Here is a 25,714-nt window from a genome sequence, read left to right as displayed (position 1 = left end):
CATATGTTGTAGTTCTCTAGGGAGGCCTCAGGAGATAAAATTCTTGTAGGAACAATGCTTGTTAAGAATAAAGGGCAAATATGCTAACTTCCTACTTGAATAAATATCAACATAGTAATTTAGTAACCAGAGCTCCATAGTAATAGTAAGTAGTTCCCTCTCATTCTGCCATTAATTCCCTTTCATCAAGATAGTTTTCAAGGAGTAGTTTGAAAATCAATCAGACAAGCTCAAGGAAAGAAATCAGCTGATCAAGAAATATGAAATAAAAATGAAGACTGATGAGATGTAAAAGGATACACATGCACTCCAGGGACAGATAATGCTCAGGCGTCTGTTCAAGTCTGATGGAGAAGACTATTCCTAAGCTACTTCCCAGAGAAAAGATTAAGATAAATGTGTGGAGACAATTTTAAAACTCTTGTCTTCTTTTATTATGTTTTATTCCAGGTGGTAAGAGAAAAATATAATTTGGTGATGAGGTAATGTTCATCATGCTTTTATCACTGCTTACAAGGAAATGGAAAAATAGTTAATACTAAATGCTTTGACAGCTGAAACCAGCACAAAGACTCAACTTCCAAGAAGCTGGATAGCATAATTCTGCTGAAGGGAGGAAAAAGCAGGAAATCCTAACACACAGAATATGGTACAAGAAAAGGTGAATCAAGCCTTTTAAAATTATAATCCAAGATTCAGTATTTGCAATCAGGGTAGTGAGCACAGTTTAATGTATATTTACACAATATTCACTGGAAGAGCTCATTAGTGGGCCGTTTTATCCAGGGTACTTTATGTGCTTCACAGCGGATCAATAAAGGTGAAGCATCATGCTAAGGTGTATGTCTTCCACTTATGAAGATAGGTGACTTAAACTGCTTTGTGACAGACAGACATGTTCACAGCAAACAGAAATCAGCATGTTTCTTAGAAATGAAACAATCATTTGCACTAACAGACAGAAATGAAAAAGAAAGTCCACTAACTGAGATTTTTCATTATACATATCAGAAAATGTTGTGTACTTGACAGAACTCCAAAAAGGAGTTGGTGCACTTTAGCCCAGTTTTAGTTTTCCTTCTAATCACATGTAAACTGTGAATTTAACTGGGATTCTAAATGAAAGAAACAAGTAAAGGCAGAGGTAAAAAGGGAAGATATTGGAATTGGAATGGAACAAGACATCAGATGACACAAGACACTGCTAGCAGTGACACAAAGACACTGCTAGCTAGCATCAGAAACAGATCTATTATGGTTGCCACAAGAGAAAAAAAATGGTATATGACTTTCTCAGTTCACAGAAAAGTAATAGGCTTAGTGTCAAGCAGACTGGGTTTATCTGTCAGTCATCAGCCTGTAGGACAAACAAAGGAACTTTCACAGACTAACCACCATAACTACTTAGATTCAACAATCACAACAAACAAGCTTAAGAGGTTTACATAAATATGGAGACTTCACAGCCTACTATAATTCCCCACAAAGAATGATAATTAAAGAAAACACTGTGTACAACACATATATGTTCATTCAAAATGCAAAATATGTAATGCCTACATAAATAGATAACTGACCATTTTGGGGGGCACTACAAGAGGAAAATTACATAGAAAAGCCCTCCAGCTAACCAATAAATCTCTCTCCTAGCTTTTGTCTTGTTGAGTATGCAAAGATTTCAGCTCTTTACATCTGGTTCTCAAATTGGAAGGAAAATCCAATGCTCTTTCAAATAAAGAAAAAGACTAATAAAGATTTATATTACCTTTTCCCCATTTATGCCTGGTACATTACTCTATAAAAAGTCCTCTCAACAATTTCCTCTCAAAGATTCTTGAACCTTTTCCTAATTTCCTCATCTTTCCCTAAATAGGACCATGCCACTAATTAACGGATGAAAACCAAGTACCACAACAGAACTGTACTTTCCATTTTCAGTGTACCAAGATCTTATATTCCAACACTGTTTGGAAGACACGGTAAAATGATAAAATCACGAAACATTTGACACAAAAATGGGAAGTTTAAATCTAAAAATAATATTCTATACTGAATACTCTGATGAGCTGTAATTACAAAGCATCATATCATAAAAGACATACTAAGTACTGCTCCAGACATAGATACACCTTACTATGAAACACATAGTAATTATTATGAAACACTGGTTGTTAAACATTCATTATGGAATGATTGTTATGAAATAGAAATCTTCTTAGCTCTAGGTGGAACCTATTAATTTTGTAGCATACAGTCCAACAGTTTCACGACACCAGGACTGAAACCTGACACCATCAGCTGTGCAATACCTAACATAATCTGTACTGAAAATACATAGTCAGCACTACGCTGCAAAGTCCTCTTCACTACCACACTTCGGTTAGCAGTATGTCCCTTTACATGACAGATACATTTTTGTGAATTAGATTAGCAAAAGGCTCTTTTACTTTCTCTCTTTATTATTCAGCAGATTACATTTTTAACTTAGACCTGTTTTCCTATATGAACAAATATATGAACATATATTAGATATGAACATATATTAGAAATGCTATCACATACTAAGTCATTCTGCACTATGAATAAAATCTGTAGATTTTCTTACATAATCCTAGATCTTTTATTTCTAAATGTGTTATCAATATTTGATTGTACAAGTTAGGAGGTGTTGAAAATCTCTAGATCTGAAGGCTGATATAAACTTAGGCATAAAAAAAGGTATTTTATACAACTCTACAAAAGACCAAACTCCTCTGTCCAGTATAAAACGTATTTCATATTGCTTTACAATGAAGATAATAAGGAATTTATGGTGCTGGTCACAAAACCAGACAAGTGAAAAAAAGTTCAGCAATACTGGTCTACTATGTGGCACTTCTGTTTAAAAACAAACACTCTTTCCAGTTCTGCTAGTGAGATGAAGTGACTGAATAGCTTACTTAAAAAAAGGCTTTGAGAAAACGTATCTTTTCTACAAAATAAGACAAGACACGTTGTCAAAGCATAAGTAAGAACTCAGCCATAAAACTCCTACTAACATTACTGGGAGCTGCCTGTCAAAAGCACTGTGCATCATGATGAAAATGTCCTTCAGTGATAACAATAGGGCTAAAACTTTTGGATATACACATAAATATTTCACATGAGGTGTTTCACAAGATAACATTTGTATTTCTGCTCAACTGTGCTTTCAGAAGTACCTGTATCACAGGTACGCCTCAGAAATGAGTTTACTCTCTGGTTATATAGTCCACTAAAATCTACTGTTCTTTCAAGAAACTTTCAACATAAGTCTGACTCTTTAAAGCAGACTTTTAAAGAAGGCACACAAGTAAAGTTATTCGTTACAGAATGTCTTTCAGTGTTATCTACATTACTCCAAAACCTCATGTACTTTATTTACAGGTGATTTTGCTAAATTACGTTTAAACCGGTTTCTAAAAATATTACCTCTCCCCTTCGTAGAGGAATGATACAACTTCTCCAAAATGAAGTGAATAGTATCAAAGAAAGATGGAGAATCCTAATATCAACTGCAGCACAACAGGAAAAGAAAAATATGAAGATTCTACTGTGTACCACAGAACAAAATCATAAAAATCTTAGGGCTGAAGTGAGATTGTATTATCAAGTCAAACATATGCTTCTAAAAATCATTGCTGGGGAGTCACTGATTTACTGTTCTGATTGTTGTTGTTGCTGTTACAGCAAAAATCAAAGTTTCAACATGTAAGACTATATTTCTGTGAGCATCTGGAGTCAGTCCTAATTACTTAACAAAGAAAAGGTAAATATAATGGGAATTTTTGGCAAAAGATGATTTCCTGCTTGTATGTATTGAAGAAAACAGATAAAAATGTGATTTTTATGTATCAAATGAATTTATAATTTAACAATTGTGTTGAGTTCCTTAACTTCAAAATTCAACTAAACATGCTTCCAAATACATTCCAATCTGGGACTTTAAATCATGTGAGGTATCTCGGGTATTTTACCCAGTACACAATTAAAAACTAAATATTGTTACCCTACTTTGAAGATACTAATCTATGTAAACTATCTTGTTTTGTAAAAGGTAGAGGCCCAATTTGGACATCTAGGATTAACATGGGCAGCTAAGTACTCAATTTGAGATTAAGCACCATAGCATCAAATGAAATGAGACTAATAAAATAAAATGTCAACCCCTCTCTTCCTAAACACAGCACAATTAGGAAAAGACATTTCATAAACTGTCTAGTATCTCTAAACTTGTAAATAAAAGGAGAAATCTAGCTAGCATACTCAAGACTTGGTGACATAAACTGGAGACTTAGTATGATAGTGGAGAAAATTAATAGTGAGAACCCTGATCATTAATTATTTTTCTGTACATCATGAAGTTATATATAAGAGTATGAAAGTAAGAAAATTTTTGTGACTTTTGACAATTATTAGTAAAAAAAAGATGATAACAATTGCCAAAAAAATCACAAAAGTTGACATGTTACCTGGCTATGACAAAGAGCACACAACTGACACCCAAGTAAGCCAGCAGAATATACATCCAGATATCAGGGGAGAGAGGATTCAGGAAGGAGAAGACGCCCGGGTTTGTACCATTGGGCTTGCGGTACAAAATACTTATTCCAAGAGTCATAAAGGGCTTGGAAAAGTCGATGACCTTCTCTCGAACATAGGTAATTGCCAATGGCGCAACAGCAAGGTCAGCTTTCTGTTAACAGAAAAAGAGAAAAAGAGAAAAAGGCCATAAGTCAGAAGAAACAGGTTGAAGCAGACAATCAGCTTAGCCAAAACACAAACTTTACATGAAGGAAGTTTGTTCTTATACTAGGTATGCTGAAATTTAAAACAAACTCTCTTCTCACTATAAGTAAGGAAACAGATTTCTTCTACTTCCTGTTTGCTAAACCGACATAGCAGCATTTAGAGAAAATTAAAAGCACTATTACAGGGATAGAAGCAAAGAAAAATATTGTGTCTTGCAGAGAACATGAACATCCATTATCATATCTTTTAAAACTTTTTAAAATGTACATACCAATGTATGTCTTCTCTTTGTCCTTCTTATTGTCCTTGACATCCCTCGCCAGATTTAATTCCAAGTGGGCCTTAGCCTTTCTTATTGTATCCCTGTATACTCTAACAGCAATCCTATATTCCTCCCAAGTGGCCAGTCCCTTTTTCCACATTCTGTGGGCTTTTCTTCCATTTGAATTTTTCCAGCTAGAGAAAATAGCTCTTTTGGAAGGATATTGGCAGTTGCGAATTTTGGTTTTAAAACATTAACAGAGCTTTAATCAGTAAGTCTTTTCTTTTAACAAATACTATAGGAAATCCAACCCTTGGTCATTAGATGAAAACAAAACAGTATACAAGCGGATATAGGTTGTAATGCTTTTCAGTGGAGCAAGGCTGTAGGGAATGAATGTATGTATGATTCTATGTTTTAAAGAAAAAAAAGATTTATCTATCTGAAAGCATAATCCTAACAGCACTTATTCTTGACCTTAGAGTACTTGAGACAAAGGCTTTTTTATGACACCATCCAAGGGCTGGAGAATATAAATTAGTTGCTAGAGAGAAAAATTCTGCACCAACTAAAGGTTACAATAACAATTAGTAACAAGTAAATCTGGCAAAGGCATTCCAACACAAGGCACAGCCCTGAGCAAAATGGAAGAGTTGTATAGCAGGACAGTTGCCATACCGTGCAATGAAGGAGTGCCCTGTAGGCAATAATGCCAACTGTAGATGGCAGAGACTGGAGAAAAATACTCCTTAAAAAAAATTCTTATTTCAATTATGTCAGGTGTGAGGAAGTCACAATCCTGCTTTCACTCCATGATTCAAATATATGGCATGATAAACTGTGTAATAGCACTCACATTCTGCATCAATCTTGACAGTTTTTCAAAGAGAGGTTCTACAGCAAGGAAGAGAATGTCCAGGACAAGAGGGAGGAAGAAAAAGAATTCATCATACTCTACAGGACACTTTTCAAAGTCAGCTGAACCATTGACAGTTATTCCTGCCCTTCTCAAAGTGTATCGGGTATTTTGAACACTACTTTTAACAGTGCATTCTCATAATACTTGATCTTCCATCTTCACCCTCCATCTTAAAAGGTAATGATATTTTCTCCTTTCATACTAGTATATGCAGTCTTAGTATGGTCTAGTTTTTACATTACTGCAGAACTCTATGAGCAGAGATCTCTAGACCTTCCCTTTTTTGTGCCTTATGAGGACTGCACATCATACTCTCTTCTCAGCCTTGTCAAGTTTTCCCTGTCTTGCTGCCATATGCAGTTGTAGGATGTTCACTCACCAACAAACAATGCAAGGTATTCCCAATTTATTTTGGCTACAGAAGCCTCTAAGGCATGCTAAAATCCTTCTCCTCTGCTTCTTCATTTACATTTTACTTCCAAGCAGCTTGTTGATAGACTATTTTACATAAAGTAAAATTTAAAGAAAAAAGGGAGGACTTTTTTTTCAGTTGCATAGGGCCAAAATTTGGCCCATAACCTCTAAGAAGACAAGTTTTAAAATTATACCGAATTCAATCCATGCATGCAGCTACAAAGAACTTCAGTAAGAAATCTGCACATAAAGGTTGGGTAGTCATGGATCATAGCATGCAGACACTGACATTTTGTATGTGAAAATTAACTCTCTAAAATATAACACAAACTGCCACATTAATTTTGGTAGAAATTGAATTTTGAAAGCATTTAATAGCTTCTACTAATAACACTGGGGAAAGGAAAAATAAACACATTGAATTTTCTTTGATGATCCTTTTCTTATAAAAATTTTGTCTCACCTATTTCATTCAAAGGAATGAAAAACTTAAACACAATCTAGACATAGCAACCACAAAATGGCTAATAGTTATTTTTAATTAGATTCTGCAACTACAGAATATTCTGCTGTAACAATGGAACTATTTAGCCTGCATAAATGGAGGCTGCTCTTCGGCTCAAGACCCTAAGTCAATATGTAAACGTCTTCAGCCACCTAAAATTTTTGGGATTGTTAACCTGCAAGCTGAATTTCAGCTACATTCCCTTTGGAAAAAATGCATCCCTAAGCTAAACAAAGGAAGGCTAATGCCCCGTTTCAAATCTTGAAACCCATCTAATGGGCTCTTAATGCACAGAGAGCTTATGCATTATTCCTGTGCATTTCCCTGTCACTGATTTGAAAAACTAAGATCTGTAGTTTGCCTTTAAACTTGTGATCTATCCTTACCCAGCTTGTGCATGCTGCTACATTACAGGATATTTTACACCTTGTGAAAAGCCTTTGGTCTTGACAGAAGATCTTTATTTTCTTTTAAAACCACTAGGACTTTATTAGGCTTTATTGCTATTTTTATTTTAACTAGCCACTTACATTACTTTGATATAAATTGCTTTTTATGTTTCTCTACTACTTTTTATGGTATCATAAGACAATTCAGGTGGGAAGAGACATCAGGAGGTCTCTAGTCCAATCTCTAATTCAAAGCAGGGTCCTCTACATAATCAGACCAGGTTGCTCTGGGATTTACCCCGTCAGTTTTGAAAACCTCAAAGGACGGAGACTACGTAACCTTTCTAGATAACCTGTTCCACTGCTTGTATATCCACATAGTGAAAAAGTTTCTACAGACAAACAGTAGAGCAGATTACTTAAAGAGGTTATGCAATTTCTATCCTTGGAGGTTTTCAATTTATGCCAATTATCTTTTGTCTTCTTGCCAGGCACAGCTGTGAAGAGCCCGGATGAATCTTCTTAATAACTTCCTCACAGGTCTTGGAAAGTTGCTACTAGAAATTATTACCTTTGCCAAATGTAAGTAACACACCATAAAGTTCAAAACAAGTCCAGACTAGATAGCTGAGTTTAGATGTCACACCTGCTTATTTGTGGGACCCTGATTTGTATCATTTAAGATTCATTGTTAACAAACAATATGATATATACATGCAACTGTAGCAGTTACTTTATTAAAATAATAAAGTAACATGTGATGACAGTGACTCAAATTACACATTTGTTTCTAACTGTTGAATCACTTCTCAGTATTTACTGTTCAGCAACAAAAAGTAACTGAAAGACAGGCGGTTTACTCAGATTCATTTTACTGACAGTAATATTTCATAGCTGTTTCATTTTTTTTAGACATCCTTATGTCAGCACGGCTAATACTTTTCTTGGCAAAGTCTTGAACAGCTGTGGTAACTAATGGTTGTGTCAAGTACAAGCTCTCAAGTCTTGAGACTCAAGACTTCAAGTCTCAAGAATTCAACTAGCCAAAAACATTGGGAATCCTTTCTATAATGGCTTTTAAATAGGATGGAGCATATTCTTTTGATCAATGTAGTAGTGTCTAGAACCCACTTTCTGTATTGTTTTCTGTTTGCTCTTTTATTATTCTCTTAATGTTTATTCAAGGAAAAATACTACTATCAAAACCATCAGGAACTCTGTAGTTAGCTAATTTACATTATTTCCTTTTATTCAACGTTAGTAAACCTAGGATTTTTTCTAGTCCATTCTCATTTAGCTATGCCAGCATGGATTAGATCTAACAGCTGAAGAGATGTAATATGAGTACCCATTCAAAACAGTCACAAAGTTTTTATCTGTTGATTTATAGGACACACTTTCACTAAAGTATTTCGCACCAACTTTGTTTTAATCAACAGTTACACAAATTGTATGTAAGAGGACTAGAGGCAGTGGACCACGAAACTAAACTTAGCAGGAAGACGGATGACAATAAGCTACAGCAACAAGAACATTTCAGCCTTAATTCTTGTCACTTCACTCTAGCAGAGTTTTTCACAAAGGGCTCTTCAAATGGTTAGAAGAGTGAGATTCACAGAAAGGGCAAACGAGCAAAGACAATATTTCCAAGACAGTGTAGATATTGTGGCTCAGGGTTCAGGAAAGAGAGAATCCCCCCTTAAAATAAATAAATAAATGAATAAATAAGCAAGTTAAGAGTACTTAAATTAATTCAAATGTTACTGTTCTTCTTTACAGTCACTACACTCTTTTTTTTCCAAAAATTGTACTTTTGTACCAGAGATGGTTACTAAACAGGAAAATTACTGGAAACCTCCTGTACACTCATCCCCTCCAGGTGCATTTTGATGCAGCCATCACAAGGACTAGACTTTATTTTAAAAAGAATCCACACACTGAAATTCTCAATGAATCGTTAAATTCCATTACCTAGGGCTTTAATTAAATTTTTATAATTATGATAAACAATAACAAAAAATGGTCTTTTTAGAGAATTCCATCATATATGAAATAAAACCAGAAATGTTTTTATATTGTGCATATTTCCAAAACATTGTATATTATGCAATGGTTTACACGTGCCATAATTATACAAGAATGGTTAATACAGTACATATTTTATTACCCAAAAATATTGTCACAGATCTAAGGAAGAAAAATGTTAGCAGTGTTTTTATGCACTAGATCCTAATTTAGTTCTGTTCTGCCTAGGGTATACGTAAGCTAACTCATTTGAAAAACTTATATGCAACTAGTGAAACTAGGTCTGGCATGTAGTCTCCTAAAACTTCATATAATATTGTTCGTTTCCTGTTAAGCTACAAGAAGTTAAATAAACAGACAAAACCAATTTTTTTTTAATTAAAAAGACAACCAGAAATTGCTCAAATAATAATAAAATATGGCATCTATCTCATCATTTCTGGCTTAGGATTTCTTTGACATTTTAGATGACTTTTTTTTTTTTTTTTTATTTCCCTGGCATTTTTTCATGGCTTTCTGCAATAATTTCTGCTGCACTCTATCTGAAGTTTCATTTACTCTGAGTTAGGATCTGTTTGTACATTTTTCCATGGGAATATCATATACAGCCTTTATTAGAGAGTGACTAAGTAGACATGCAAATTAAGTGTCATCTTTAAGTGAGTATAGAGACCAATCTTTGGCTGTTAGTTTGAAGTTGTAGTAAAGCTGTAGTTGCTAATAAATCTACGGTCATATAGAAGAGCACCTCTTTGATCTTTCACCTTAGAGCAAACAAAACACCAAAGGCAGAACAGTAGTTGCATAGTATGGTATATTTTGGTGAATTACATTGATAAATTCAGACATGCAAGATAAAAACTTGCAGGGAGGTTCTGTAACTCTATGAATACATTCAGTTTGCTTGAAGTGAAAAACAGAAGTTCAAGCAACAAGAGAGACACGGTTAGTTGCTTATTAGGGAGACACCTGCTGCTACTTATTCAGCTTAGGACAAATGACATTGGAAATAAAAGATCAGAGCACTTGAAGTTGAGGATTAATGAATTAGCAATTAGAATGAAAGGCACAAAAAGTGCAAGTGATATTTTCTGGCATATTACAAATTATTACAATAAATTATCCTAGAGGCTCCAGGACAGATTTCACACAGAAATTAAATGCTAGTCTAATGAAGAAAACATAGCTGCAAACAATAATAACTGGAAGATAATATGAATATATAAAACAGTAAACATACACATGAAAAATATGTTACAGGCACTCAACAGTTAAAGAATTATGGATTCTTTATGGTGACACAGAATAGCTGGAAGGAGTTGGAATACTATTTTTAAATATTAAATTATGTGAATCAGTAGCTTTGTTTAAAGAGAGGGTTGTGCTGGAAAACTGCCAACATAACTTAACAAATGTCACTAATAATGATTACTGGAAATTCAGAGAAGAATGGTTCAGCACAGAACAGTAATGTTTAATCTGCAAGGTAAATAAATGTATACCAAGGAATAAAAATGGACTCAGAACAGATGGCCTTCAAACAGCTAAACAGATAAATCAGGAAAGAGAGAAATTATAAACAAAACATAAGACAGCTGAAAATACAATCAGATAAGGATAAGAAAACTGAAATATAAACAGTAGCATTTTAAACATATACAGAGAGTACAGGAAAAAAAGACTTTTTTTTCTTTTTTAAGGGGGTAAGGAAAAATAAAATAAAATGCCAAGATACTAGAAAATAACATAAACTTCAGCAGAAATCAGTAGACATTCATCTTACCATCTATCTGTATTCACCAGAGTTGCTGGTTCAAGCAACTATACCATAACTGCAGACTTGCCAAACCAGTATGTGGTTGTGTTACCCCTCAAAACATCATCTCCCCAAAGGATCAGAGTTCAAGTTTATGTTATATATAAAAAAAAGTTTAGCATTATTACAATTTTCATCACGTGACACCTTAGATTCAGTTGCAGATGTTAGTTCAGCATCATTGAAAAAAAATGTAACCAACTCACATAGTGTAGCTTAATAGTAGTAATATAGCCTAAGTTTTGTACTTAATAGGAGCTTAGACCACTCTATAAGTACTATACATTATGTATTAGATGACAACTTAAGTTCCAAGTTTGTAATGCAAAACTGCTCACTGTATACTATGTAAACTCATACAAGGAAAGAAGTCGTTATTATAAAAATTGTGAAAGCTTTATAAATGAACAGGACATTTTGTAATGAAATCTATAATGAGCAAAGAAGACTTGATAACTCCAAAATCAAAATAGATTTATGGATCCTGTGGGTGAAAGCCAAGTAAAATATTGTGGCTTCTCCTGAGCTATTTATCTTCCTCTCAATGATATTCATGCAAACTAAAACCCAATGAGTGGTTTGTGAATGCTCAAGATTTAGTATATGTTATCACACTTTGTATACTGAGCTGAGATTTCCTCAGTGTATTAAGGACATAACATTAAAATATTCCCCTGGAATATAATTTATTTGTATTATGTTTTATCTAAAATGTCACAGCTTTCAAAACAAGCTTTCCATAGCCTTACTTCCAAACCTTGAGACCCTTCCTCTGAAGGAGTCCTGAACACTTTCCACCTTCATTTCAAAAACGTGGATGCAAAGTGTTAAGAACTGTCATCAGCAGATTGCAAAGAAAGACTCTCAGACAATGAAAAGTGTTGTGACCCAAGTCTAGCAATGAACTCAAGGTTCTCAGAAGAGCAACTGACCAGAATCCAGTACAGAATGACTCCACCTGCACAGGTTTAGAACAACGAAGATTAACACACAGTACTAACCACCTGCACAGGACAAGCACACACTGATCCTGCATGGAATAAGCACACACTAATTATTAGACAAACTGTGGTATCTGATTAGCCTACCCCCTAACAGAGGTGGTTAGCTAAATCTACACAACCGTGTTGTAACATATATAATTTTCTATCCTCTTTGAGAACACCTGCAAAATTACCTTTCGCATCTATTACATGAGCTGTCCTTGTTTCATAAAACTACCACATTGTTTACCCTCTCAAATTCCATGCTTTTCACAGATAAACCTCATTTTTTTAATGTTAATTATCTCAGCAAACAATCTGACATGCACAGAAGAAAATCATCAATATTGTATCTATTTAATATGTTAATGGACGCAAGTGAAAGAAATCACTTCTCTGAATAAAGAAAATCTGCCCAGGATTACAAGGACCTTAGAATAATATTATTTATAGAAAACAAAAACACAGCTTTGTTTAAAAGGAAGATATAATAGGAATTTTTTTTCTTAGTATTGACAATCAATTGCAAATTTCAATATATACAATTTATTTGTTAAAAAAAAAATCTCTTTTTTAAATCTGGTTCACATATTGTATTGTACCTAGGTTTTCTATAGCTAGCATATTTAAAGAAAAGTCCTTCAAAACCAAGAAATATAAAAAAACTCATCTTATAATAAAGGAAGATTTACCACCTCAAGAATGCAGAAACACAGATTTGTAAAGCCAAGCTTTAAGAACACAACTCTAAAGTGTTTCTAAGGAATGCAAAGAAGTACCTTTTTGAAAAACAGAAAGCAATGTAAATCAAGCAGTGTTCTGAGATTCTGTGTGTTTGGAGGTTGGTTTTTTTTTGCACCAGTAAATATATATGTTGTACCTTCACAAAAGATACACACTCATTTTGCAGATGCTGGTGGAAAGATATCTTACACTGATGTAGATTCTTTTTCAGACAAGAAAAGCATTAACAATAAATTCAACAATTGTTTGTAGTGCTTGATGTTATAATGTATTTTAATATACTGTGAGTAGTATCAGTTCTAAGAAGCTTAAAAATAATACCGCAAGTATGAAGAACCAGGAGAGAATAGCATCAAAATCAAATTAATATTTTCTTCCTCTAACAAAAATCTTTTGCTTGTTTACTCAAGTAGGGAAAAATGTAAATGTAAAATGTAAAAATGTAAAAAAAAAAAAATATGCATATCATTGCCTGGTATCTCACTGTTGACATGATACAGTAGCAGGGGCAGAATTATTCCTAAGACAGTTGATAAAGACCTTGTGTCCTAGAATTCTTTTGTTTTATTGAAGTCAAAAAGTTCCATGACAACAAGTCTTTACCCAAGTATTCAACAGGAAAATCACTAACACTCCAAATTGACTGGGAGTCAACATATGATCCCAAACTCAACATCTAATCCTAAAGTTCTAATTTTATCATCACTCTATAGAGTACAAAAAACAGAAGAAAAACTTTCAAGAGAAATTCACTTGTCATTAATTGATTGAAAAATACCTGCCAAAACAATCTCTAATGAAAAAATGGTTTTGCAACAGTTAGAGTCAGTAAATTCTTCTAACTGGGAAACAAAAAAAAATAATCTATTTAGGATTCATTTCTGTGGGAGAATGGCTAGCTGAGAAGGGTCACGTAGACATGATCCAGCTGGCCGAGCAAAAGCTTGAGAAACATCGGATTCAGCCCCCGTAACTACTGGGCTGGTAAAGACACCTCGTCCTTGACTATAATTGTTGTAAGATAACAGAGAGGTTGCAGCTGCTCAGGCATGGGAAAAGAGGATGAAAGTAACTGTAAAGAAGGAACCAAGGGTGGAGTTGATCTTTCTAAGAACTAACCAATCATGAGCTTAACTTTTGTAATATGTATGAGCTAATTATGTTAGAACATAAAAGGGCACTGTGTGAATCAATAAACGAAGCTTGCTGATCACTCATATTGAGTGGCCCTGTCTTCCCTCCGTCGCGACAAATGGCGCCCGAAACAGGGACCCTACAGAGGGCTGAACCTGCGAGCCACGGTCAACGGAGTCTCAGTGCTGGTCCTGTAAGCAGCGCAGGAGGCGAAAGGGATTAAAGGAAAAGGTCCCCGCGCCCGAGAGCGAAAGGGATTAAAGGAAAAGGTCCCCGCGCCCTGGAGCACCTATAGAGAGTGTCCTGCCGGCTACGCGCCGCCGAAGTCTGGAAGGCTGCAACAGCGCGCTGACGAAGGTATGAATAGACAAGCGGCGTATGATTTGCTCAAATGCTTTTTAGAAAAGCGGAGCATAGAAGGTTTACATTGTAAAAAGGAATTACCAGAGTTATTAGCTTATGGGGCAGCTAGAGGATTCTTTGCCAATCCCGATACAGTTTTTGAGGAAGAGGAGTGGCGGAGATATGGGGATAAAATATTTGATGAAGTAATAAATGATGAGAAGTTAGCCAAGAAACTGATGAAGCCTTGGCGTGCAGTTACGAACGCTCTGGTGATGCATAAAGCAGAGCAGAGAGCTGCTGCTGCTGCGTCTGAAAGGTTAGGGGGATTAACTGGGACGGGTGCAGCTGCCTCGCAACAAAAGCCAGGTCCCCCTCCCTCGGGTTGCCCGTTGCCTCCCTCGGTTCGCACTATAGTCGTCCCTGAAGGGGTAGCGGGAACGTGGGAGCACTCGGTCTTTGTTCCATCTCCTCCCGAGTCACCTGGAGATAGTGAGGACCCATCGGCCCCCCCGATGGAAACAGAAAAAGGAGAGAAGTCAGAAGAAAGTTATGCAGGGAAAGGAATGAGCCATAATCCTTCCACGGAGGGGCAGAGTATTATCACAGAAAGACAGAGGATGTGGCAGCAAATTGCAGAGGAGGCGATGGCCTCCGGAGATAGAGAATTTGCCTCGAGCATTGTACATGAGGCGTTCCCGGTAACTTACCAGCTAAATGACCAAGGGCGAATAACTGCCACAATTCAGAACCTAGATTGGAAGTTATTAACTCAGTTGCGATCCACGGTGAGTGACTCAGGGATCAAAGGAGAGCCCACAAGGCAAATGCTAGACTTTATCTGGGGCACCAATATATTACTCCCGGGGGATGTACGTAGTATTATGAAGTTGATTTTGACACAACACCAGCAGCTGTTGTTTAATGCGCATTGGCAAGCTGCTTGTCAGCAATCAGTTGCCACAGTAAGGCAACCGGGAGATCCGTTACACGGAGTCACCCTTGATGAGCTATTGGGGGTGGGACTGTATCTGCGGCCAGAAGCACAGGCACTTATGGGACCGGATAAAGTAAAAGAATCAATGACATTGGCAAGACAGGCTTTTGATCGTCTTAAGGAACCTGGAGGTGTGCCTTCATATATGGGTATTAAGCAGGGAAGGGAGGAACCATTTGGCCTATTTATAGATCGAGTAGCAGACGCCATACAGGCGGCCGGGGTGCCCGATTATCTCAGAGGCACTATACTAAAGCAGTGTGCTATACAAAATAGTAATCCGGCCACACGCAACATCTTGGCTACATTGCCAGGGACATGGACTATCGAGGAAGGACTAGAAAGGATGGCTCAGGTACCGGTAGGGCCACAGGCAATGTTAGTTGAGGCAGTAAAGGAACTAGGGAATAGTTTAAAGGAACACGCGCAGGCTACGCAGAGTCAAGTTCTTGCAGCCCTTGCTCCTTTGCAAGCCTCCGTTCATCGATTAAATGCTACTGGATCACCTCGCCCACGATGCTACCGTTGCGGCGCTGCTGGACACATCAGACGGAACTGCGACGCCGGCTCAGTATGGTGCAGAAACTGCCGGTTGGACAACCACAATGAGACTGCATGTCGCGCTTCCAAACCGGGAAACGGACGATTCAGCGGGAAGAGCCGCCCCGCGCCGACACAAAAAGCGGCTGCATATCCGGCAGCACTCAATCCCTTCAGCTCAGACCAGCCACAAGCGGAAGCCTCGGCTTGGACCTGGCAACAGCAGTAGATTGTACCCTGTTGGACTCAAAGCCTGTCAGCATTGCTACCGGCACACAGGGACCAATCTGTATCAATGGACAAGCTGTCGGAGCACTACTTATAGGCCGTTCATCGGCCACCATGCTGGGACTTAATGTGTTGGTGGGACTGATTGATAAAGATTACCACGGTGAGATCCAGATCATGGCCCACACGTTATTTCCACCACTCTTCATCGCTAAAGGCACCAAGGTGGCGCAATTAATTCCCCTACCACATCTTGCGGGAGCCCTTCCACCGCTGCAAGAGCAGCCACGAGGGCAAGGAGCCTTTGGATCTACAGGACAAATGGCCTTACTAACTGTCGGCTTGCGCCAAAGGCCACAACGCCCGGTTGCTGTGCAATACGCCAACCTAACTATATCATTTGTTGCTCTTCTAGACACTGGCGCTGACATTTCCATAATCAGCACGCATAAGTGGCCGGCTCAATGGCCGACCTATGCGAGCAATGCCACGGTTGCAGGAGTAGGAGGATTGACCCTTGCTCGCAAGTCACCCCTTCTACGATGGACCATAGGGGACAAGGTACCATCTGGGTTCCCAGCCGTTGGGTAAGGCCCGCCATCGACCACCCTGAAGTCGCCGCTGAAGGTGACCCGACTAATCACCATAAACCAACGGACTGAGACTGCTGCGCCTGAGTGTGAACCACGAGGTCGCAAAGACAGAAATTAATTGTATAGTCTGTGGGGTCTGTAACCCCTAGGTATTATGTGCATGCTATTTGCTTAGAAGTTGAAACAGAGAAAATGGTTAATTTAGGTATAGAAAGCTTTATAGTAGTTGCCTTAGTTGTAAGCATAAGAGCCATCCCATATAGCGAGATGTTTGACCCACGAGAAAATGTGTGGATAACTTTAGCTCGGTCACTCAACACGACCAGCTTTTGTGCAAGCCTAGCAACACCCCGCTCCCCATTTACTACGTGCCTTATAGGGGTGCTCTTGGAGACTGGTTGGGTCTGTCCGGATGGCTGAGAAACCTTTTACAGACGGGATTGCTAGTCTTAATCATTGTACTAATAGCATTGCTTTGTGTGAGTTGTGTGTTGTCTTGTATGAAAACCCTTGTGTTACGGATGTTTAACCAAGCCTGTGTCATTCAAAATAAAAACAGGGGAATTGTGGGAGAATGGCTAGCTGAGAAGGGTCACGTAGACATGATCCAGCTGGCCGAGCAAAAGCTTGAGAAACATCGGATTCAGCCCCCGTAACTACTGGGCTGGTAAAGACACCTCGTCCTTGACTATAATTGTTGTAAGATAACAGAGAGGTTGCAGCTGCTCAGGCATGGGAAAAGAGGATGAAAGTAACTGTAAAGAAGGAACCAAGGGTGGAGTTGATCTTTCTAAGAACTAACCAATCATGAGCTTAACTTTTGTAATATGTATGAGCTAATTATGTTAGAACATAAAAGGGCACTGTGTGAATCAATAAACGAAGCTTGCTGATCACTCATATTGAGTGGCCCTGTCTTCCCTCCGTCGCGACAAATGGCGCCCGAAACAGGGACCCTACAGAGGGCTGAACCTGCGAGCCACGGTCAACGGAGTCTCAGTGCTGGTCCTGTAAGCAGCGCAGGAGGCGAAAGGGATTAAAGGAAAAGGTCCCCGCGCCCGAGAGCGAAAGGGATTAAAGGAAAAGGTCCCCGCGCCCTGGAGCACCTATAGAGAGTGTCCTGCCGGCTACGCGCCGCCGAAGTCTGGAAGGCTGCAACAGCGCGCTGACGAAGGTATGAATAGACAAGCGGCGTATGATTTGCTCAAATGCTTTTTAGAAAAGCGGAGCATAGAAGGTTTACATTGTAAAAAGGAATTACCAGAGTTATTAGCTTATGGGGCAGCTAGAGGATTCTTTGCCAATCCCGATACAGTTTTTGAGGAAGAGGAGTGGCGGAGATATGGGGATAAAATATTTGATGAAGTAATAAATGATGAGAAGTTAGCCAAGAAACTGATGAAGCCTTGGCGTGCAGTTACGAACGCTCTGGTGATGCATAAAGCAGAGCAGAGAGCTGCTGCTGCTGCGTCTGAAAGGTTAGGGGGATTAACTGGGACGGGTGCAGCTGCCTCGCAACAAAAGCCAGGTCCCCCTCCCTCGGGTTGCCCGTTGCCTCCCTCGGTTCGCACTATAGTCGTCCCTGAAGGGGTAGCGGGAACGTGGGAGCACTCGGTCTTTGTTCCATCTCCTCCCGAGTCACCTGGAGATAGTGAGGACCCATCGGCCCCCCCGATGGAAACAGAAAAAGGAGAGAAGTCAGAAGAAAGTTATGCAGGGAAAGGAATGAGCCATAATCCTTCCACGGAGGGGCAGAGTATTATCACAGAAAGACAGAGGATGTGGCAGCAAATTGCAGAGGAGGCGATGGCCTCCGGAGATAGAGAATTTGCCTCGAGCATTGTACATGAGGCGTTCCCGGTAACTTACCAGCTAAATGACCAAGGGCGAATAACTGCCACAATTCAGAACCTAGATTGGAAGTTATTAACTCAGTTGCGATCCACGGTGAGTGACTCAGGGATCAAAGGAGAGCCCACAAGGCAAATGCTAGACTTTATCTGGGGCACCAATATATTACTCCCGGGGGATGTACGTAGTATTATGAAGTTGATTTTGACACAACACCAGCAGCTGTTGTTTAATGCGCATTGGCAAGCTGCTTGTCAGCAATCAGTTGCCACAGTAAGGCAACCGGGAGATCCGTTACACGGAGTCACCCTTGATGAGCTATTGGGGGTGGGACTGTATCTGCGGCCAGAAGCACAGGCACTTATGGGACCGGATAAAGTAAAAGAATCAATGACATTGGCAAGACAGGCTTTTGATCGTCTTAAGGAACCTGGAGGTGTGCCTTCATATATGGGTATTAAGCAGGGAAGGGAGGAACCATTTGGCCTATTTATAGATCGAGTAGCAGACGCCATACAGGCGGCCGGGGTGCCCGATTATCTCAGAGGCACTATACTAAAGCAGTGTGCTATACAAAATAGTAATCCGGCCACACGCAACATCTTGGCTACATTGCCAGGGACATGGACTATCGAGGAAGGACTAGAAAGGATGGCTCAGGTACCGGTAGGGCCACAGGCAATGTTAGTTGAGGCAGTAAAGGAACTAGGGAATAGTTTAAAGGAACACGCGCAGGCTACGCAGAGTCAAGTTCTTGCAGCCCTTGCTCCTTTGCAAGCCTCCGTTCATCGATTAAATGCTACTGGATCACCTCGCCCACGATGCTACCGTTGCGGCGCTGCTGGACACATCAGACGGAACTGCGACGCCGGCTCAGTATGGTGCAGAAACTGCCGGTTGGACAACCACAATGAGACTGCATGTCGCGCTTCCAAACCGGGAAACGGACGATTCAGCGGGAAGAGCCGCCCCGCGCCGACACAAAAAGCGGCTGCATATCCGGCAGCACTCAATCCCTTCAGCTCAGACCAGCCACAAGCGGAAGCCTCGGCTTGGACCTGGCAACAGCAGTAGATTGTACCCTGTTGGACTCAAAGCCTGTCAGCATTGCTACCGGCACACAGGGACCAATCTGTATCAATGGACAAGCTGTCGGAGCACTACTTATAGGCCGTTCATCGGCCACCATGCTGGGACTTAATGTGTTGGTGGGACTGATTGATAAAGATTACCACGGTGAGATCCAGATCATGGCCCACACGTTATTTCCACCACTCTTCATCGCTAAAGGCACCAAGGTGGCGCAATTAATTCCCCTACCACATCTTGCGGGAGCCCTTCCACCGCTGCAAGAGCAGCCACGAGGGCAAGGAGCCTTTGGATCTACAGGACAAATGGCCTTACTAACTGTCGGCTTGCGCCAAAGGCCACAACGCCCGGTTGCTGTGCAATACGCCAACCTAACTATATCATTTGTTGCTCTTCTAGACACTGGCGCTGACATTTCCATAATCAGCACGCATAAGTGGCCGGCTCAATGGCCGACCTATGCGAGCAATGCCACGGTTGCAGGAGTAGGAGGATTGACCCTTGCTCGCAAGTCACCCCTTCTACGATGGACCATAGGGGACAAGGTACCATCTGGGTTCCCAGCCGTTGGGTAAGGCCCGCCATCGACCACCCTGAAGTCGCCGCTGAAGGTGACCCGACTAATCACCATAAACCAACGGACTGAGACTGCTGCGCCTGAGTGTGAACCACGAGGTCGCAAAGACAGAAATTAATTGTATAGTCTGTGGGGTCTGTAACCCCTAGGTATTATGTGCATGCTATTTGCTTAGAAGTTGAAACAGAGAAAATGGTTAATTTAGGTATAGAAAGCTTTATAGTAGTTGCCTTAGTTGTAAGCATAAGAGCCATCCCATATAGCGAGATGTTTGACCCACGAGAAAATGTGTGGATAACTTTAGCTCGGTCACTCAACACGACCAGCTTTTGTGCAAGCCTAGCAACACCCCGCTCCCCATTTACTACGTGCCTTATAGGGGTGCTCTTGGAGACTGGTTGGGTCTGTCCGGATGGCTGAGAAACCTTTTACAGACGGGATTGCTAGTCTTAATCATTGTACTAATAGCATTGCTTTGTGTGAGTTGTGTGTTGTCTTGTATGAAAACCCTTGTGTTACGGATGTTTAACCAAGCCTGTGTCATTCAAAATAAAAACAGGGGAATTGTGGGAGAATGGCTAGCTGAGAAGGGTCACGTAGACATGATCCAGCTGGCCGAGCAAAAGCTTGAGAAACATCGGATTCAGCCCCCGTAACTACTGGGCTGGTAAAGACACCTCGTCCTTGACTATAATTGTTGTAAGATAACAGAGAGGTTGCAGCTGCTCAGGCATGGGAAAAGAGGATGAAAGTAACTGTAAAGAAGGAACCAAGGGTGGAGTTGATCTTTCTAAGAACTAACCAATCATGAGCTTAACTTTTGTAATATGTATGAGCTAATTATGTTAGAACATAAAAGGGCACTGTGTGAATCAATAAACGAAGCTTGCTGATCACTCATATTGAGTGGCCCTGTCTTCCCTCCGTCGCGACACATTTCAGAGTCAAAGTCTCTGTTGAAATATGAACAATTGTTACTAACACCTTCTGTAGAACACAAAAATAAAACATCAAGGATTTTTAATGATACTCTCATAATTCAAACAGGAATAGTGATATGGAAATAAAGCACTTAGAACAGCACCAGTGCAGCACATTAAGAGAAAAGCACGCGTATAAAATGTTAGTCAAACCAGTGAGGAACATGTTGCTCAAGAAATGGATTCATGAACTTCTTAGAAGACAGAAACAGGGTTGCTGCCGCAGTCAAACGTACAAAATAAAGGTCTGGCCTGACAGCTATTTTAGTGCATGGGCAAGAAAAGAAAAAAAAAAGGTTATTTTTTAAGATTTATGGAAGATATGGCAAGATGTGAACACAGGCTCTATAAAAAGGGAAATAAAGAGGAAGACATCTAAAATTACTCCCTTAAGGTCTTGAACTTTTATGAGAATGTTGGTGTTAGGAACAGTGACAAAAATGAAGGAATAAAAAAGACAGGTAAAAAATAATGAGATAAGTTTTGGTGATGTTCAACTGAATTTGACAGTAAGATAGCCAAGACGAATATTAAGATAAGTTTGAGATGCAGGTTTAGCTAGAGAAAGATAGGTCAGGGAAAATAAGTAGATTTTTGCAGAAATACGAGTTAGAATCTGCATTATTTCTGCATTATGATATGTTCCTGTCTATTTTTATTTTCTGATATATCATTATGTGATCATGTGGGTAATCTATACTATGAATAAATGGAAAAAGTGTTAAAGAAGGAGAAATAACCATTTCTGATTTAAATTGATAATTTTATAACTGTATTGTGACTGGAATAAATATTTCAAAGGATCAATATAGAAGAATTTAAGGTCTCTCTAAGGTTTTAAGGTGCCTCTCTAAATTTAAGGTCTATATAGTTTGAAACCTTTCTTGCATATCCTAAGTAAGACCTTACAACACTAATTCATTATTTTTCTGTCAGCACCACTTTAAATTCTCATCATCAGTGCACCCAAATGTTGTCACATATGAAGATATTCTCTGGAAAATCTTCTCTGTTTGAATCTCCACTTGTCTCATATTTCAGGCCTTTTTTTTTTCCTAATGCTTACTCAGTTGATATAGCTGTTTAAACTATGAAATCTACAATATTTTTAAAGAAATATGAAATAAATGACAGTTCACAGTCACAAATACTGGCCACAAAGAAAGAGAGAGAAACCACTGTGCCAAAATCCTGGATTTTCTGAATTCAGATAAGTAAGGCAAAACATGTTTCTAAAGTCACTACTTGTAATTCTGCCTCTGGTTTACTAATTAATCCATCCTATGAAACATTCTTATTATTTGAACCTGATGATGAGGACTAGCACAGCAGTCCTTAGTAAAAATCCAGGGAGTCTTGCAAAAAACCACTAAGTCACTCCGAGAAATACAGAAGGGAGGAGATGATGTAGCTTCCTATTTGATAAAAAAAAATATTGTTAAATTAAGATGTTACAATCCAGTGATCCCCCATGGAGAAATATTTTGAAAATTGACTAATAATAATGTTCAATAGGTATTAGGATATGAGTAAGTATCAGTACATTCATTTAGGAGAATCATTAGGAAAAAAAAAATCAGTTAAGTGTTATAAATAGCTCTGAAAATGTCAACTTCAGATCAGCGTTTTCACTAACGCAATGAGGCAGCCATAAAGCAGATATGGTGCTATAAGGAGCACTGACAGATCACAGGTTTTATTATCCAGTATATATAATGTTGGTGAAAAAGACAGAATGTTCTATCTTTCTTTCTCTTAAAGAGTCTCTAACTCCCTGCTACTGTCAAATTTTCTGAGATTTTGATTAATGAAAGAGGTATGGCTAAACTGTCTTGCATTTTCTTGAAAATGAAAGTTAGGAGGAAGGCTCTATCTATCCTTGAAGAGAAGAAGCAAGAGAAGTTCCTTAGCCTTTCCTAGGGAGGCTATATACAGCAAGACTTGCTGTAAGTATGAAGAAAAGAGACAGAGTCCAAATGTGATGAAACTGCATTTGAAAAGGGGAGGAAAAGAAAAGAAAAAGATGGAAGAAACTTAAATTCCTTTACTCTTACAGATTTTTCTTTGTCTTCAAAAAGGAAGGAACCAAAAATCTATATAGTTTTTTATTGGAAGTTTTTTTTCTCTTCTACACAGTAATACAAAGAGCTTGGCTCTAGTCCCTCTACAACGTAAGGACCTTAAATTAGGAAAAGAAAAAAAAAAAAAAAAGAAAAATAACAAGTTGTTGGAGGAAGATGTCTCCAGAAAAATTTAAACTGATTATATAAACATCTGAAACAATTCTGTTGAGAGAATAAAAGCTCACTACTATTTTTATAAATGTAAGCATTTTGTATGTAAGCATTTATTAGTAAGATATATTTTAAAAGATTCAAAAGATACTAAAGTAAAACACAAAGCTATGTCTAAAGATAATTCAAATTAAGCCATGCTTTCCAATTGCCCAACATAAGTTTTAACTTGGTCCAAGCTGAAAATCCTACTCTTCTGAGATATGAAGAAAAGTTCCCATTTAATCCTTACATATAATAAAAGAACAGTCATGATCTAAAAATTGGACCTTTTCTATAATTATTTATGAATCATAAAAGATCTGCAAGCTTTAAAGTCTATTTGTAATGCATGAGCTTTGGGCTGTAGAAGAATCATTCACACAAAGAGAAAAAAAAAGGTTATTTTTAATGGTATATAATAATAACATATCACTTCCCAGTGGATTTTTCACTTTCATTTATATCTCTGGGAAATTATAAAATAGTAATTTTGCCTGTTTTAGAACCCAACAGTAAGAATGTTTTGAAGTAATTTTGGAGCTGTAAAGTAGAATGTCTAACAGAAAAGAAAAAAAGCAAAATTACATATTTTTATTCTATCAGTATCTGCTAGCTATAGGGGAACATAATTTGCACATTCACACTATATATCTCATACAATGTAATACAGTGCCATAACAACTTTTTGCACCACAGAGTAACCTGAAATCTCCAGAATTTATAATTCAGTTCAAAATCAATTCAGTAAATCAATCCTTGAATAAAGGTCTTGAACAAAAGGCAGCAAGTCAGTATAAAGACTACTTCTTTATGACGAATGCACCCTTAAAGGATGGAGACACCTGGATTTTAGCTCCCCCTCCCTCAAATATCTAACACCCTTAACTTGAACTAACCAGCGAGGAGAGTAAAATATTGAATGAAAAATTATGGCAAAGAAGTCAGACTGCTTAAATGGAGAAACTCAATTTAAAATGTTTTCATAGGGAAATCTCATCTATATTTGCTGTCCTAGTGAATATTTCTTTTCCATTTGCAACTATGGAGACCACTGTCTTTTCCAACAAGAATTCATTATCATTCAGTTGTCAAAGAGAAGGAATCACTGAACTGATTTTTCACTTTCAGCATTTATCATTTATTCAAAAGTCATTCTTTGGAGACCAATATCAGAACCATGGCATATGTGAACACTGAGTAAAACAGCTAAAGTAAGAAGAAATGTGAGTAAACTATGGGAAAGGAGACTGAAAACACACAAAGCCTGATGTAAAGTCTTCGGTCTCTGTTCACAGTATGGAATTTCAAGCCTGAGACTGACATGATATGCTGAGCTCACTGCAGATAGCAATGTTTTCATTTCACATACATTTTTGAGTCCAAGCAATTACATAAAGAGATTGAGCACAGATATAAACAGTCTATTTAAAAATTTAGACTCTATTTGGTACTTCTTATATTTATATGAATTGCATGCCCGCATTTCTACATATATAATATACAGAAATTATCCATTTTTTTATTCTTGAATTACAAATGCTACAAACTACCCTTGTAAATACTATAGTATTATTTCTGAACTTAAGTGAAAGACAGTTAAAATATAATAAGCAGATAAAATAAATTTTAAAATATTGATGAAAGTACTATGACAACTTTCAGAATCATAGAATTGCCTAGGTTGGAAGGGACCTTTAAGATGATCAAGTCCAACCATCAACCTAACACTGACAAAAAGCATCACTAAACCATATCTCTAAGGACCATGTCTACCCGTCTTTTAAATACCTCCAGGAATGGTGCTTCAAACACTTCCCTGGGCAGCATGTTCCAATGCTTGACAATCATTTCAGTGTAAAATTTTTTCCTAATATCGAATCTAAACCTTCCCTGGAGCAACTTAAGCCCATTTTCTCTTGTCCAATCACTTGTTACTTGGGAGAAGAGTTTCAGGGAGCTGTAGAGCATGATAAGGTCTCCCTTCAGCCTCCTTTTCTCCAGGCTAAACAACCCCAGCTCCTTCAGCTGCTCCTCATAAGACCCCTCACCAGCTTTGTTGCCCTTCTCTGGGCACATTCCAGCACCTCAATATCTTTCTTGTAGTGAGGGGCTCAAAACTGGGGAGAAAAGAACTCTGTCTTTATTCTGTACTCTATTTTAACTAGAAACTCAGGTTGAAAATGTAGAGAAAATCAGTTCACCATTTCAAAAAAAAAAAGTAATCAAGTTTATTACATTACTTTATACAAAACAAAACCTTTTTGATACTTTAAAAAATAT

At 38.3% G+C, this 25,714-nt stretch overlaps 1 protein-coding gene across 1 annotated transcript in view; it reads right to left on the bottom strand.

Moving 5' to 3' along the window:
• GRIK2 (glutamate ionotropic receptor kainate type subunit 2) overlaps positions 1-25,714 on the bottom strand; it is a 373,275-nt gene that overhangs the window by 130,369 nt on the left and 217,192 nt on the right. Inside the window, exon 11 of the mRNA XM_074150299.1 lies at positions 4,491-4,714. Coding sequence (XP_074006400.1) covers positions 4,491-4,714 — 224 coding nt within the window. The remainder of the gene's footprint in view (positions 1-4,490; positions 4,715-25,714) is intronic.

Source organism: Numenius arquata, chromosome 7 (genome assembly GCF_964106895.1).
Source record: "Numenius arquata chromosome 7, bNumArq3.hap1.1, whole genome shotgun sequence".
Lineage (NCBI taxonomy): Eukaryota > Metazoa > Chordata > Aves > Charadriiformes > Scolopacidae > Numenius > Numenius arquata.
The sequence above is the reverse complement of the archived record's forward strand: the minus strand, read 5'-3'. Positions and strand labels throughout refer to the sequence as shown.